Consider the following 17,554-nt stretch of genomic DNA (forward strand, 5'->3'; position numbering starts at 1 on the left):
CTAGACACACTTCAACATAAACAAAGTTAACAAAAGTAACTGGCCCACTTACAATTAGCTTATGACTAATACAGCTATGATGGTATCATGCCTTGTCAACTCTACCATTTTGTATCAAGGAAGACAATATTATTTTAAGGAGTGGTAAGGCACAATATTTAATAGGAAGTTGGATCTCGATCTTTACAGGGCTACTATTTTTACTGTTTTGTTAAAAAATCACTATCTCCAAACAACAGAAAGTACAGAACAGTACTTATTACTACCACCAGTGTGGTATAGTGGTTAGAGTGTTGGACTGGGACCTGGAAGAACAGAGTTCAAATCCTCACTTGGCCATGAAGCTCACTGGGTGAACTTGGGCCAGTCACTGTCCCTTAGCTTAAACTACCTCACAGGGTTGTTGCAAGGATACATTGCCAACCCTAGTCCAGGAAACTCCATAGGCCATTGCCCCTTTAAATGTTGATAATTCTTGGATATACTTTCTTCAATAAAGGGTGCTTTCTTAAGGAATTTACCCTCCACGGAGCAGGCCATGGCTTTGTCCTCTTCCTTCCTGCTCCCCTCATGGCATATAGGCAAACATCTGAACTGAAACGTCCCACCACTTTTTGACTGCAGGACCATCTCTAGTCCTGCCTGTTGAAACTGTTTCCTTTAGCAATTCATAGTCAGAACACCAACGCGGCCCATCTGGTTTGATGTCTACTTTGAGTGGTGGGGAATTGCTAAAGACTAAACACCACTTCTGATCCTGCCACATGTGGGGGTGAAGGGAGGAAGTCATATCCATACAGCTTCCTGAAGTGCAAATTCTTACTCATGAGAAGTACTATTGGAGTTGGTAAATCAGTAGAGCCCACCATCAGCCAAAGGTGTATCTAACAGAACATTCTCTCCTCTCTTTTAAAAACACTATTGCTCTGTACTTTTTGAGGACTTGAGCATTTTCTTGCTAGCATACTGAACCCTTAGCGAGAGCAGCTCTGGAACAATCACAAAAGCCATTTGTGTGATACTGCAGTGAGGTAAATGATACTCTACTTTTACTGCTTCACAGTTGATATCATACTTTGATCTAGAAGTCTTTTCCTTTCAGACACACTGGGGAGGAAGAGGCATCTTTAAATATATGTAGTTAGCTGCTAAAAGCACTCCATTGTGCTTCCCCTATCAGAGGCACTGAGCTTTGTAGAATGGAAGATTTCTGGCACAAGTAACACAAGCCCAGGGTGATCTACCTGAATGGGTCCTACTGACATCAGCAGGTTTTTCAGTTGGACATCGGTGGTTGATGAAGAAAGCCCTTCAACTGACACAATGCAGGGCTGAGGTTTGCACTCTACCACTCGCAGATTCTGTTTATTTGGCATCAAGCGTCCTCGGCCCATCTGGCCCGCAATGCCTCTGCCTCTCCCGTGTGTAATGACCTGCCAAGAACAAAAGTAAGCTGCATTTTTGATTTACTTGCTTTCGCCTAACTGAATCTGACAGATAACGTGCAAGTTAGTAATTCACTTAGAAGGAGCTGATGAAAGTGGGGGCCAATTAAAAGGTGTCATGTTGCTGTTGGCAAATTTTACACACACAAGCTCATTCACTGGACTGACAGCCAAACAGTTCAGACCCACAGCATGCTATAAATGTACAACTATGGAGACACTGCAATGTAAAAAGACTTACATCCCTGCCAGAAAGCAACAGCACCAGAAAGGCAATGCTGATGTTTCCCTTAAGAGTTTTTAACTAGGCCTGCATAACTGCCCACCCCTGTCCTGGAAAGTGGAGCTTGTCAGAACAGTTATCCCTTGCCTCCCTGAGCTCCTGATTTCCAGCAGTGCCATCAGCCTACGTTAGTCCTCCCATTTTAGAGCTGGCACACCTTAGCTAGTCTACAAGACAAGTCTAATGCCAATACTCTGATGCACAAAATGGCAACAAACTTCTATAGGTTTGCAAAGCAGATGAGCTAATGGTCTCTCTACTAGCAAGATGGACACCAATTGTCTCAAAGATCTTACAAGCTGTCCTTACAACCATTGTGCAGATGGGAACATTTCAGGTGTTAAAAGTCTAGTTTAGAATCAAAATGGCAATCCAAAAAGGTACAAATACTGAATATGCCATCTTTAAGTCAAAATCTTCCTTCGCTACTTCTCTACTAGCTGACATTTTTTAACTGACTCAGCATCTGAATAACCATGGAAAGTAATTCCTGGCTATTTCTTCAGACAAACAGTAGAAACAGTGCGAATACAAATTGTGAATCAATACCTTTTTTGCTTGATGTATCCCTGGGATGTTTTTCAGCCCTTGAGGGATTGTTGAGTGGATCTGTGCCATCTGGTGCTGATGTGGTTGCTGTACTGTTCCTTTTGTCAATGTGACCTTCCGCACTAGCTGATGCCTTGGATCCAGGGGTTGTTGGAGTCGGTGGGGTGGCCCTTCTAAGTGAGAAAAGCCAACATTCTCACCACCCTGTGGAGAAATACCACACCACACTGTTCAGGATCCACAAAATGCAGACACATTCCTGCAACAGCTACTACAGAGAAGAACATGGTTAGCTTGCAAATAGCACTGATACCATTTTCTGCTAAAAAGAGGAACTGGCTTGAAATTTTGCATTATACTGAGCAGAAATAGCATTGTGAAATTAGGAGTACCTGCATGATGACAGCTTAGTTGCTACAATGGAGGGAGTCTACATAGAGGCTTCTGTAAGTGAAACAAAGGCTAACGTATGAGAACATCTAGGCAGTGATTGTGAAAATAGGACCATCTCCACATGCCAGATTAGTTCGCTGGCAGTGAGGGCTGCCCACTGCATACTCTTTAGGCCCTATCTTCTTCCTAGGCTTATAGTAGCTGGCTCTGGCTAACATTAGCCAATATTAGGCTCCTAAGTGCAGAAAAGGACACAAATTATTAACAAGTTGTAGGAAAGGCTAAAAGTGTGTGAGACCTTTTAGTATGGAACAGGGGGAACATGACAGTACCTTATAACATTACAACTGGTATGGAGAAAGCGGCTAGAGAATTCGACACACACACACACACCCCAACTGGTAGTGGATTCAGGCCAGGCAAAATACAGTAAAACACTTTTCCAAAGAGTACCTAACTAACAGAATTCACTGCTATGAGATTAGAGATAGCCACTAAGCTTCACTGACTTCAAAAGGGTGTTAGACAAGTTTACACAGGATAGGTTTATCAGTGACTTCAAGCCATAGTAGCTAAATGGAACCTTCAGGTTCAGAGGCAGTATACCTCTGAATACCAAAAGCTGGAGGGCACGTCTATCCCTGCTTGTGGGATGCCCAGAGGCAGCTGGCTGGCCACTGATTGAAGAAGTATGCTGGACTGTGTAGACTGAACTTATTTTCTCATCGTGCTATGAGGAGATCTTTTCTGGCCATGACACTAGATTATACACAGAAATCCCTCAGTCAGGCCCAGCTGGGTGAATCCATCTAAAAAGAATTGCTTGAGAATTTGTCACTCTGCTGTTTGTAGATTAAAACAACATCTCAAACTTAGGGAATTAATTAAAACCAGTGTTGTCCCAGAGAGAAAGAATGCAGACATTTCTAAGACCCATGTTTATGTACATTTAATTCTGCTATGGGGCAGATACTAAGTAGAATTAAAGTTTTGCTTGGGTTTTCCCTTCTTTGAGCCTTTTACCTGTGTACTAACATATTTTGAGCTGGCACACAGAGTATACTGCCTCTTGCCAATGACCCCGCCAAGCCTGCATTTGCACAGCACTAGATATGTCCCATCCTCAACCTTTATCTGCTAGCACAGCAAGCCTTAGAACTGAACCCTAACCAGGTGGTTATACATGAGCCCTACTTTGGTAGATTTACTGATCCTCAAACTTTAAAAGGATAAAGCTAACTCTCATTTGGAATTAAAACCAATATTCTCAAATGCCCTGAAGGATATTAATATTCTTCATATGCTAAGTGACAAACCAATAACAGGGTTAAGTGCATGAAAAAGCTGATATATTGAGACAGTTAAAAGGACAAGAGTTCCAATCACAGTCGTCTTAAACTGCTGAACTGCAAAATACCAGATCCTACAGATTTAAAATGAGAACAATGAGAATTTAAACAACATGCATCCCATACTTCTAATAATCATATTGTATTACAAGAAATTTCTCCTAAAAAAACCCCTGATCCTTGTCCATTTTCAGTGATGGGTAGAAGACATTCCTAAGCTAAAGATGTTACACTCTAACATACAGCTTAACGTTCTATTTATGTGACATTAACCTTTTGTTATTTGCTTCCTGTAAGTCACCTTGAAAGTCTAACTAGAATGCACAAGACATACATTCAAAAATAAGAATGAGGCCCAAACATCTCCCATCAATGATTTGCAGAAATGAAAACTAATCACCACCAGAAATGAAAGAAACCATGCATTATTGCAAAAAGCATGCATTCTTTAATAAGTAAGACCTATGAAGGAGTGCCAGAATATGGTAAGCTGTGCACTCTATCACAGATATCCTGACAGTTTCACAATGAAGATGAAGTTTGTTTGCCACCAATATTAACGGGACAAATTTATTTATAACAAATGCTTAGAGGATGTCCTGATAACAAACTGTGCCACTGATACTGTCAGAGCTTCTTGCAATTTGACAGATCAAATCTTATTTTAATTCTTAAAACCCTACGAATGAGTGATATCACCAACAAGCATTCTGTAGTGAGCAAATTGATTAATCCCCTTCTATAGAAATCTCAACTCTTGATTACACCTATCAGGCGTTAAGCAGCATTATGCCAGAGTGACAACACTTGACAAATTCCCCAACCATCTCTCTCAGCCTTTGTGGCCCTGCTAGCTTGTATTAACCCCGATGAAAAATTAATTTTCCTTATCTTCAACTAAAACCCAAAATCCAAATCCGCCAAACTGGCAACTCTTTCTGTAAAGGTATTATGAAAACCTCCAAAAGATTAATTGCATGTCTTCAGGTGACATTAAATTAATTTCTATACTCATGACAGACATTTGATACTCCGTACTGAGAGGATAGATAACATTGTCAGGATACACAGAAGGACAGTGGTGGAGTGTCCCAGGGCAGCCTCTTATGAATTCTCCTTTCGATAAGGCCATACTTCACTGTCATGGGCAGTGTTACCGATCTTGCAGCCCATAGACCTCACTGCACAGGTTTCTATTAACGACAACAATGCTGTGTTTATCCATGTAATCTTTTCTAAACCTAATTCAAAAATCACCCAACAGCGAGGGGGATGTGGTTGCTGGATAAAGCATTTAAAGGAAATAAACTTGGGTCGATTTGTGAAGTGTCACATTGCAGAGACACAGGCTGGTAAAAGCTACTCTGCAGAGTATTTTGCAAAGATGAGCTAAATGGAGTAGGTGCCTTGCAGACCATATACCATTATACCCTTGAAGTCTTGTGTTGTAGGAATATCTCCCTTTTCAACAGTAGTCAATTTATAAACACTGCAAAAAGTTCTTTTCCCAACATTTGCTTTTTATTTAACCAGGAGGGGAGGGTCAGACACCTCACTTTGTTGAACAAGCAGGTCTATAATTAACAACACTAGCACAGGGGAGGGGCAGAGTGCCAAACTGGACTTGTCTTTAGACCAGGTGCAGGGAACTTTTGGCCTTCCAAATGTTGCTGAACTATAAGTCCCATCATCCTTGATCACTGGCCATGCTTGCTGGGGCTGATGAGAGTTTTAGTTCAGCAATATCTGGAGAACCAGTGGCTCCCCATCCATGCTCTAGACATTCAGTTAAACAGGGTAAAAAAGAAGGAATGAAAGAACCATTAGGAGTGTGGGGTATAAGCAAAGTTGCCCCCTCAAGTTGCCTCCTGTTTGTCTGCTTAATATTCTACTAACCCAAAAATAACAACTCATACAGCAGGTGAGACATTACACCTTGTTTCCAATGGTGCCCTTCCACTGTCAGCAGGTGCTTCAATCCAGAGGAGGCTTCTATCAGAGGGACAAGGAGGCAGGCAATTTTCTCTGATTTTCCCCTCCATGATATCGCTTCCCATGCTGTTCCAAAACCCCTCCCCCATCCAGAGTAGATTTAGGGATCTTCAGCAAATATCACCATTCCCCCTCCCCATTCCACTGTACTGAATCAAAGTGCCTTCCATCACTTGGGCAGTACCACTGGACACAACTCTAGAAATTTAAAAGATTGATTAATTTCGAAGAGACTCAAGTCTAAGAGAGGACAAATACTTATTTTTACTGGAGGAGATAAAGAGAGAAGGAAGCAAAAGCAAAAGGAGATAGACACACGGTCAGAACCCTAAATGCAACAATACAATGACTAGTAAGGAACAAAGAAAACTATTACAATAGTTATTGTATAGAATTAGAAGAGGACAACAAAAAGGGAAGAACAAGAGCCCTATTCCAAAATTAGAGAAATGAAAGGGAAATTTAAACCAAGAGTAGGGATGTTGAATAATCAACAGGGGAACACATTGACTGACCCCTGAGATGAAATAAAAGGAAGATGGAAGCAATACACTGAAGAACTCTACAAAAAAGATGCCAGGATGACAAATTCATTCATGGAGGAACCGTACGATGAAGAACCAGAAATTTTAGAATGTGAGGTGAAAGCTGCTCTTAAAATACTTGGAAGAAACAAATTACCAGGAACAGATGGCATACCAATAGAGTTGCTATAAGCTACTGAGACTGAATCTGTCCAAATTTTGACAAAAAATTGTCAACAAATATGGAAAAGAAAACAATGGCTCACAGACTGGAAGAGTTAGATATATATCCCAATTCCAAAGAAAGGGGATCCCAGGGCATGCAGTAATAATCAAACTATTGCCTTACTATCCCATGCAAGTAACGTTCAAGATTCTACAACAAAGGCTCTTACCATATATGGAGTGAGAAATGCCAGATGTCCAAGCTGGATTTCTAAAGGGAAGAGGCACCAGAGAGCATATCGCAAACATACGTTAGATATAGAAAGCAGCAAGGAATTTCAGAAGAAAATCACCCTGTGTTTTATAGATTACAGCAAAGCCTTTGACTGTGTAAATCATGAAAAATTATGGAATGCTTTAAAACCCCAAAAGAGGCGGACTCCTCCACAGAATCGTTGTGGGTGGTGATACCATGCCCCAGGAGGGATTTAATACTCGGAATGATCTATCGTCCCCCTGATCAAAATGCTCAGGGAGAACTGGAGATGAGATATGAAATTGAGGAAGCATCCAAACTAGGAAATGTGGTAGTAATGGGTGACTTCAGCTACCCAGACATAGACTGGCCACATATGTCATGACAAAGAAGCAAAATTTCTAGATATTCTAAATGACTATGTTCTAGACCAGTTGGTCATGGAACCGACCAGAGGGGCGGCAACCCTGGACTTAATCCTCAGTGGGGACAGGGACCTGGTGCGAGATATAAGTGTTGTTGAACCGACTGGGAGCAGTGACCATAGTGCTATTAAATTAAACATACATGTAACTGGCCAATTGCCAAGAAAATCCAACACGGTCACATTTGACTTCAAAAGAGGAAACTTCACAAAAATGAGGGGGGTGGTAAAAAGAAAGCTGAAAAACAAAGTCCAGAGGGTCACATCACTCGAAAATGCTTGGAAGTTGTTTAAAAACACTATATTAGAAGCTCAACTGGAGTGCATACCACAGATCAGAAAAGGTACCGCCAGGGCCAAGAAGATGCCAGCATGGTTAACGAGCAAAGTCAAGGTAGCTCTTGGAGGCAAAAAGTCTTCCTTCAGAAAATGGAAGTCTTGTCCGAATGAAGAAAATAAAAAAGAACACAAACTCTGGCAAAAGAAATGCAAGAAGACAATAAGGGATGCTAAAAAAGAATTTGAGGAGCACATTGCTAAGAACATAAAAACCAACAACAAAAAATTCTATAAATACATTCAAAGCAGGAGACCATCTAGGGAGACGATTGGACCCTTGGATGATAAGGGAGTCAAAGGTGTACTAAAGAACAATAAGGAGATTACAGAGAAGCTAAATTAATTCTTTGCATCTGTCTTCACAGTGGAAGATATAGGGCAGATCTCTGAACCTGAACTAACATTTGCAGGAAGGGATTTGGAGGAACTGAGACAAATATTTATTTATTTTATTTTATTTTATTTATATACCGCCCTAAGCCCGGAGGCTCTCTGGGCAGTGTACAAAAAGATAAAAACCAGCACAATATATAAATACAATAAATACAATAAATCAAGAAACAAAACAAACAAACAACAAAAGAACCAAACAACGTCCAAAATACAGAAATGCTGTTAAAATACACTTTAAAATGCCTGGGAGTATAAAAAGGTTTTCACCTGGCGCAGAAAAGATAGTAGCGTCGGCGCCAGGCGCACCTCATCGAGGAGACTGTTCCACAGTTCGGGGGCTACCACTGAAAAGGCCCTAGCTCTAGTCACCACCCTCCGAGCTTCTCGATGGGATGGTACTCGGAGGAGGGCCTTAGATGTTGAGCGCAGTGTACTGGTAGGTTCATATTGGGAGAGGCGTTCCACCAGGTATTGCGGTCCCATGCCGTGTAGGGCTTTATAGGTCAAAACCAGCACTTTGAATCTAGCCCGGAAACAAATAGGAAGCCAGTGCAGACGGGCCAGAACAGGTGTTATATGAGCGGACCTTCTGGTCCGCGTCAACAATCTGGCCGCTGCATTCTGGACGAGCTGTAGTTTCTGAACAGTCTTCAAGGGCAGCCCAATGTAGAGCGCATTGCAGTAGTCCAATCTAGAGGTTACCAGAGCATGAACAACTGAGGCGAGGTCGTCACTGTCCAGATAGGGACGTAGCTGGGCTACCAATCGAAGATGGTAAAAAGCGTTCCGTGCCACCGAGGCCACCTGGGCCTCAAGAGACAAGGAAGGATCGAAAAGAACTCCCAAGCTACAAACCTGTTCCTTCAAGGGGAGTGTAACCCCATCAAGAACAGGATGAACATCCACCATCTGAGCAGAGAAGGCACTCACCAACAGCGTCTCGGTCTTGTCTGAATTGAGCTTCAGTCTGTTAGCTCCCATCCAGTCCATTATCGCGGCCAGGCAACGGTTTAGCACGTTAACAGCCTCACCTGAAGAGGATGAAAAGGAGAAATAGAGCTGCGTGTCATCAGCGTACTGATGACAACGCACCCCAAAACTCCTGATGACCGCACCCAGCGGCTTCATGTAGATGTTAAAAAGCATGGGGGACAGTACCGATCCCTGCGGTCCAGGGTATCGAGCAAGGTTTCCCAAGCACTACCTTCTGGTGACGACCCACCAAGTAGGAGCGGAGCCACTGCCAAGCAGTACCCCCAACTCCCAACTCCGTGAGTCTTCCCAGAAGGATACCATGGTCGATGGTATCAAAAGCAGCTGAGAGATCAAGGAGAATCAACAGAGTCACACTCCCCGTCTCTCTCCCGACAAAGGTCATCGTACAGGGCGACCAAGGCTGTTTCGGTCCAAAACCGGGCCTAAAACCGGATTGAAATGGATCAAGATAATCAGTGTCATCCAAGAGCCCCTGGAGCTGGCCGGCAACCACCCGTTCCAGTACCTTGCCAAAGAACGGAACATTCGCCACAGGTCTATAGTTGTTCAGGTTATCTGGGTCCAAGGAGGGTTTCTTCAGGAGCGGTCTCACTATCGCCTCTTTTAGGCAGTCAGGGACCACTCCCTCTCTCAAAGAGGCGTTTATTATCTCCTGGGCCCAGCCGGCGGTTCTGGTCCTGCCAGCTTTCACCAGCCAAGAGGGGCAAGGGTCCAGAACAGATGTGGTCGCCCGCACCAGTCCAAGGATCTTGTCAACATCCTCAAGCTGTACAGACTGAAACTCATCCAATAAATAAGGACAAGACCGTGTTCTGGATGCTTCATTAGATCTCACTGCCATAACATTGGAGTCTAAGTCCCGGCGAATGCATGCGATCTTATCCTGGAAGTGCCTCGCGAACTCATCACAGCGGGCTACAGATGAATCCGTAATATCCTGAGGGCCAGAATGTAAAAGCCCTCGTACAATTTTAAAAAGCTCCGCCGGGCGGGAGAGAGATGCCTTAATTGTGGCAGCAAAATATCTCTTTTTTGCTGCCCTCACTGCTACTATATACCGCTTAGAAGAGGCACTTACCAAAGCATAATTGCATTCGTCAGGAGTTCGCCTCCATCTGCACTCAAGCCTACTCCTCTCTTGCTTCATCACTCTCAGCTCCACGGTATACCATGGAGCTGAATGAGCTCTACATAGGAGGGGGCGCATGGGAGCGATCGTGTCAACCGCCCGGGTCATCTCCGTATTCCACAATCCAACCAGGGCTTCGACAGGAGCGCCAGTCTTCTCAGTCGGAAAATCCCCCAGAGCCCTTTGGAAACCCTCAGGATCCATTAGTCTCCGGGGGCGGACCAATTTAATAGGTCCCCCACCCTTGCAGAGGGAAAGGGTCGCTGTGAGCCTAAACTTCAGCAAGCGGTGATCTGTCCATGACAATGGGGTAGATGAAAAATCCCCAACCACCAGATCACCATCTCCATGCCCAGTGGCGAAGATCAAATCAAGAGTATGTCCCGACACATGCGTTGGGCCAGTAACAACCTGAGACAGCCCCATGGTTGTTATGGAGGCCATGAAGTCCTGAGCCGCCCCAGATAAAGCAGTCTCGGCATGGACGTTGAAGTCCCCCAGTACCAATAGTCTAGGGGACCGCAACAATACCTCCGAGACTACCTCTGTCAGCTCAGTTAGGGAATTTGTTGGGCAGCAGGGCGGGCGGTACACCAACAAAATTCCCAGTCTGTCTCCCTGGCCCAGCACAAGGTGGAGACACTCCAAACCAGTCGTCACCTGGACAGGGTGCTTGGTGAGTGAGAAAGAACTCCTATAGACCACAGCAACCCCACCTCCCCGTCCTTCAGTTCTACCATGATGCTGAACCATATACCCAGGTGGGCAGAGCTGGGAAAGAGCAACGCCTCCCTGCGTAACGAGAGGAAGTTCTAGGCTTAATGGACAATATAAGAACTGACAAATCACCAGGCCCAGATGGCATCCACCCGAGAGTTCTCAAAGAACTCAAAGGTGAAATTGCTGATCTGCTAACTAAAATATGTAACTTGTCCCTCGGGTCCTCCTCTGTGCCTGAGGACTGGAAAGTGGCAAATGTAACGCCAATCTTCAAAAAGGGATCCAGAGGGGATCCCGGAAATTACAGGCCAGTTAGCTTAACTTCTGTCCCTGGAAAACTGGTAGAAAGTATTATTAAAGCTAGATTAACTAAGCACATAGAAGAACAAGCCTTGCTGAAGCAGTCAGCATGGCTTCTGCAAGGGAAAGTCCTGTCTCAGTAACCTATTAGAATTCTTTGAGAGTGTCAACAAGCATATAGATAGAGGTGATCCAGTGGACATAGTGTACTTAGACTTTCAAAAAGCGTCTGACAAGATATCTCACCAAAGACTTCTGAGGAAGCTTAGCAGTCATGGAATAAGAGGAGAGGTCCTCTTGTGGATAAGGAATTGGTTAAGAAGCAGAAAGCAGAGAGTAGGAATAAACGGACAGTTCTCCCTATGGAGGACTGTAGAAAGTGGAGTCCCTCAAGGATCAGCATTGGGACCTGTACTTTTCAACTTGTTCATTAATGACCTAGAATTAGGAGTGAGCAGTGAAGTGGCCAAGTTTGCTGATGACACTAAATTGTTCAGGGTTGTTAAAACAAAAAGGGATTGCGAAGAGCTCCAAAAAGGCCTCTCTAAACTGAGTGAATGGGCGGAAAAATGGCAAATGCAATTCAATATAAACAAGTGTAAAATTATGCATATTGGAGCAAAAAATCTTAATTTCACATATACGCTCATGGGGTCTGAACTGGTGGTGACCGACCAGGAGAAAGACCTCGGGGTTGTAGTGGACAGCACGATGAAAATGTCGACCCAGTGTGCGGCAGCTGTGAAAAAGGCAATTCCATGCTGGGGATAATTAGGAAAGGTATTGAAAATAAAACAGCCGATATCATCATGCCGTTGTATAAATTTATGGTGCGGCCGCATTTGGAATACTGTGTACAGTTCTGGTCACCTCATCTCAAAAAGCATATTACAGAGTTGGAAAAGGTTCAGAGGAGGGCAACCAGAATGATCCAGGGGGATGGAGCGACTCCCTTACGAGGAAAGGTTGCAGCATTTGGGGCTTTTTAGTTTAGAGAAAAGGCGGGTCAGAGGAGACATGATAGAAGTGTATAAAATTATGCATGGCATTGAGAAAGCGGATAAAGAAAAGTTCTTCTCCCTCTCTCATAATACTAGAACTCGTGGACATTCAAAGAAGCTGAATGTTGGAAGATTCAGGGCAGACAAAAGGAAGTACTTCTTTACTTAGCGCATAGTTAAACTATGGAATTTGCTCCCACAAGATGCAGTAATGACCTCCAGCTTGGATGGCTTTAAAAGAAGATTAGACAAATTCATGGAGGACAGGGCTCTCAATGGCTACTAGCCACAATGGCTGTGCTCTGCCACCCTAGTCAGAGGCAGCATGCTTCTGAAAACCAGTTGCCGGAAGCCTCAGGAGGAGAGAGTGTTCTTGCACTCGGGTCCTGCTTGCAGGCTTCCCCCAGGCACCTGGTTGGCCACTGTGAGAACAGGATGCTGGACTAGATGGGCCACTGGCCTGATCCAGCAGGCTCTTCTTATGTTCTTAAAAGAAATGGGAGTGCCACAGCATCTGATTGTCCTGATATGCAACCTATACACTGGACAAGAGGCTACTGTAAGGAGAGAATATGGAGAAACTGATTGCTTCCCCATCGGAAAGGGTTTGAGACGGGTGTATTTTATCACCCTATTTGTTTAATCTATATGCAGAACATATCACACGTAAAGCGGGGGTGTAAAAAGGTGTAAAAGTGGAGAGAGAAATATCAATAATTTAAGATATGCAGACGATACCATACCATACTACTAGCAGAAACCAGTAACAATTTGAAACGAATGCCAATGAAAGTTAAAGAAGCACAAAAGCAGGACTACAGCTGAATGTCAAAAAGACTAAAGTAATGACAACAGAAGATTTATGTAAGTTGACAATGAGGACATTGAACAAGGATTATCAATATCTCGGAACAGTCATTAACTAAAATGGAGACAATAGTCAAGAAATCAGAAGAAGGCTAGGACTGGGGAGGGCAGCTGTGAGAGAACTAGAAAAGGTCCTAAAATGCAAAGATGTATCACTCAACACTAAAGTCAGGATCATTCAGACCATGGTATTCCCGATCACTATGTATGGATGTGAAAATTGGACAGTAAAAAAAGCAGATAAGAGAAAGATCAACTCATTTGAAATGTGGTGATACTATGGACTGCGAAAAAGACAAATAATTGGGTGTTAGAACAAATTAAACCAGAACTGTCACTAGAAGCTAAAATGATGAAACTGAGGTTATCATACTTTGGACACATAATGAGAAAACATGATTCACCAGAAAAGACAATAATGCTGGGAAAAACAGAAGGGAGTAGAAAAAGAGGAAGGCAAACAAGAGATGGATTGATTCAATAAAGGAAGCTACAGACCTGAACTTACAAGATCTGAACAGGGTGGTTCATGACAGATGCTATTGGAGGTCACGATTCATAGGGTTGCCATAAGTCATACTCGACTTGAAGACACATAACAACAACACCACTGGAGGAGAAGGTAAAGGAGGGAGAATTGCAATAAAGGTTTATGTGGGGATATGCAGTACGATATCCTGCACTTTGATACAGGGTCAGAGAGTTAACACCCCCTCCTTCCTAGAAGGTCAAAATGTAATACAAATTGATACATACATATGGCGGGCAGAAATATTATATTATAAATTTAACTATATTGACTTCAGGTTTATTTCTGATGGCAACACTCCCAGAACATCTGTGGAACATGGCCTAGGGAAAGACCCATGAATTTCAGAAGTTACCTGACGCTCATAAATCGTTCTCGTTATTTTTATTTCCTATATTATGGCAAAAGCAGGAGAACATACAGCAACTTGCTTTTCTTCTCTACTGTTTGGTAATGTTTGAAATAGCACTGAGTTTAAGTGTACTACTAGTAATAGGCGTTTTGTTCTTATACTTGTGTGCCGGTGAGGAGCACCACACACACAAAACCCAGCACCTTTCAGTGCACTTACATGAATGCACAAAGAAAATATTAAGATGGATTTACATATTACAGAAATTAATGTCTTGCTATTTCTACCACAATCATCTATAACTTTCCTTTCTGAAGATCACAAGTAGACTAAGGGATGTTTGCCAAAAAATACCCCACCCGCTCCCTGAGATTCCCTCCCCAGTATGACAGCATCTCCCCTCTCCCTGCCTCACTTTACCTTCAGGATCACAATTTCTCACCCCCTCAGTTTCCCTGCCCACAACCACTGTATTTTCCCCAGCCTGCCTGAGTTTCCCTTTAGGATGTGCCTCCATTTCCCTCCCCAAGACAACTATGTGGTTTCTTCCTTGGCTTACAAACCCACAAAAGGATCACTGTTATCTCCCCACACCCCTAGAGATCACCCTCTCTCCCACCCATAGCTTCCTCCCAAATTACAATTATCTCTCCTCTACCCATGCCCATCTCCCTCCCCCCAAGGAAAAGTCTCCCTTGGTGCCAGGGAGACAGAGAGGGAGGGAGGAGAGCCTCCCCCTCCACCCAAGATGACCCATTCTGGCTCCAAGATGGATTCCTGCACAAGCCAGCTTCCAAGACTCGGCTCAATCTGTGCACCTCGTGCAGTCCTGACTGTCATCACAGTGTGACAACAGACCAATACAAATATTATAGAGAGATAAAACATGCTCGTCAAATGTTACAGAAAGACTGATGACTTTCTGTGAAACACAAAGACATCTGCTGCAGTATGTTACCTTGCCTTAGGAAGATTTTAAACCTTGAGCAACATAATAGACAAGCATTTATAAAATGCATACATACATACATTGGTGACATGTGAAACTGAAGCTAAAACTGTCTGAACTCATTTGTTTCTATCTAGCAACATAATGGGCAGAATAATTATGAACTAAAAAACTCCAATGTCGCAAATGCACAAAAAGCAGGTGGTAAAGATTACCCTTTGTTTAGCTTATAATATTTGTCATGTGCTCAGAGAATATGCCGTATACAGGAATACGGAGAACAAATGTGGTGATGTTGACTTACTAATAATTAACTCAGTATATCTATAACTAAAATTAACAATTTGATGAACACTGACAACTATCTGAGAAGAGTTCATATTTTCAGAGTCTCGGCAACAATTTACATTGTCTTGGGAAACAGATTCTGTATAGCTGTACCGGGCAACAATATACTAGTGGAGTGGGGACTTTCGTACATGCACATGCCCTGCATACCCTCTTATCACCACTGCACTGACTTGGGTGAGGCAAAATGAAAAGGCAAAGTGTTTCAAAATTTATGATGCAAGATACTTCCTCTTAATCAAAAAGGTTAGCAAATTATACTATTCAGGAAGCAAAATGAAGCCAAAATGAAGCCACTTGCAGATTTCTAACAAACATTTCTAACCAACTTTGCTGGGATATAAGTGCATAGCAAAGGCTAGGAAGCTAGCAGTTTGTACGTGTGTTCTATAACTGAGGTTTAGGTGGGGAGTCAGTTTACTTCTTCAGAAAACACAGCCAATCAGTTGTGACTTAGATACACGACATACAATCACGTAAGTTATTTCTATGCAAGGGACACATTTGCCTGTATCCAAAAGGAACAGAAAACATGGAAACCATACTCTAGTGGTCAGCCCTCCTTTGCCATCTTCCCTAACCACTCCTGTAACCTCTGTGATAGGAGATGGATTCTTGGATCTTCATACTGGCAAGTCTCCTAGTATTCCGATGTGCTCTCCTTTGCTGTGCTGAGAGAACAGCTTCTATGTCTGGAACTGCAGGAAATTTCCAGGCAAGCCCTCTCCCCACCTGGTCCATTGAGATAGCCAATCTATAGCAGGGGACACAATTTGACAGAGACACTACACCAATTATCACTTACCATGTCTGCTAATCTAGCTCTGACAAAATGTGTCAATAATCAGCAGCCTCTGGCCCACAAAGCATTTCTAAATTCTGAAGCAGCTGCTTACCTTGATATTTTGTTTTATACTGCACACAAACAGTCCTCAAAAGTTATCATAGTTTAAGAAGAAATATTGGAAGAGGGAGAGAGGAAAAGGAGATGGTTTACATATTTCACTTTTCTACTACCTACGCTAATAACTAGGCCGCTGTGGTTTAAGGAAGCCATCTCTCTATTTGTTTCAAGTGTATCAAGTCACTAGTTTCTCCAAAAAAAGTGGGTTAATTTTATGGAACAAAACCAGTTCTCCTTGTAATATAGCACAATCAGTACGCATAGGACTTTACAGACTACAAGAGGACTGGTTCCTGCCCTGAGGGCTCACACTCTGAAAGATTCAGGGAACAGAGCAAGGGGAGGGAAGCACAGACAGGGTAAACAGGGATACAATATGCTGTTTCAGTTGAATGTATTTAAGGTTAGTTGCAGGCTGAGTTAGAACAACACATGGGAATTAGGGGGCTGTGCTAGATGATTCACAAGAAAGGTGGATTTTGAAGAGGAATCTAAAGGCAGTAAGAGAGAAGTGTGTCACACAAGTGTGCTAGGAGGTAATTCCGAGCATACTGGGCAGCAAGGAACAAAGGAAAGTCTTTTGAGAGGACAGAAGACCTTTGGACAGTGAAGCTGGAGGAGCAAAGTTCTGGCAGGACCTATTAGAGTGGAGAGGTAAGAGAGGAAAGGCCATGGAAGGCTTTGAAGGAAAGGACAAGGGGCTTGTGTAGGACTGTGTTATCTACACTTATATTAATAGGGGCCGAGAAGTACCTTGAAGTTCTCAAGTAGCACAGCAGAGTTTCGAGTAGCAACTGCTACTGAAAGTAAAGAGGCTCACAAGGGACAATTACAAAATACACAGCTTGGCTGATATCACAACTCAGCTGTAGTCCTGTCCTCCCCTAACACAGATGGGTTTTTGCTCTCAGGTGGCAGAGGCACAAACTGCATTTATACTACTACTGTGTGGCTGCAGCCATAGCTGCTTATGCCACAATTTCACAGGAGTACAGTAGTAGTATAAAATGGGATTTGGGTACAGAGTTCAGCTTCCTGAGAATCTAAGGTTTCATTTTAAAAACTTCTAGTCCTTATGGATGCAGAGAGATATTTGAAAGTGTGTGGGTAACGCCTACTGAAATTTCTGAAGCCAGATGGAAGAAATACCCAGTGATTGCAGGGCAGCTAAGGACTCCGTAACAAAACAAAAACTTTGCTCTGTAAGATTTTGAAGTAAAGCATGGAAAATAAGATAAATTATAATAATGTGTTCAATCAGTGTAATATTACACAGGTTGCAGAATTCAGCTTTTTATTTGACTCAGAATTTGACTTGATTGGTGTATATTTCAAGCATGTCCAGCC

The 17,554-nt window shown here is 43.0% G+C and overlaps 1 protein-coding gene across 5 annotated transcripts in view; it reads right to left on the reverse strand.

Annotated features, from left to right (window-relative positions):
- The window catches only part of RBM33 (RNA binding motif protein 33), a 121,974-nt gene that overhangs the window by 17,991 nt on the left and 86,429 nt on the right, over positions 1-17,554 (reverse strand). For all 5 annotated transcript variants that reach the window (XR_009758235.1, XM_061587580.1, XM_061587577.1 and 2 more), the window contains exons 16-17: positions 2,278-2,481; positions 1,245-1,433 (exon numbers count right to left, since the gene is read on the reverse strand). Coding sequence is in view for 4 of the 5 variants with exons in the window: in XM_061587580.1 (XP_061443564.1) it covers positions 1,245-1,433; positions 2,278-2,481 (393 nt within the window). In the remaining variant the exon portion in view is untranslated. The remainder of the gene's footprint in view (positions 1-1,244; positions 1,434-2,277; positions 2,482-17,554) is intronic.

Source organism: Rhineura floridana, chromosome 10, assembly GCF_030035675.1.
Source record: "Rhineura floridana isolate rRhiFlo1 chromosome 10, rRhiFlo1.hap2, whole genome shotgun sequence".
NCBI classification, from domain to species: Eukaryota; Metazoa; Chordata; class Lepidosauria; order Squamata; family Rhineuridae; genus Rhineura; species Rhineura floridana.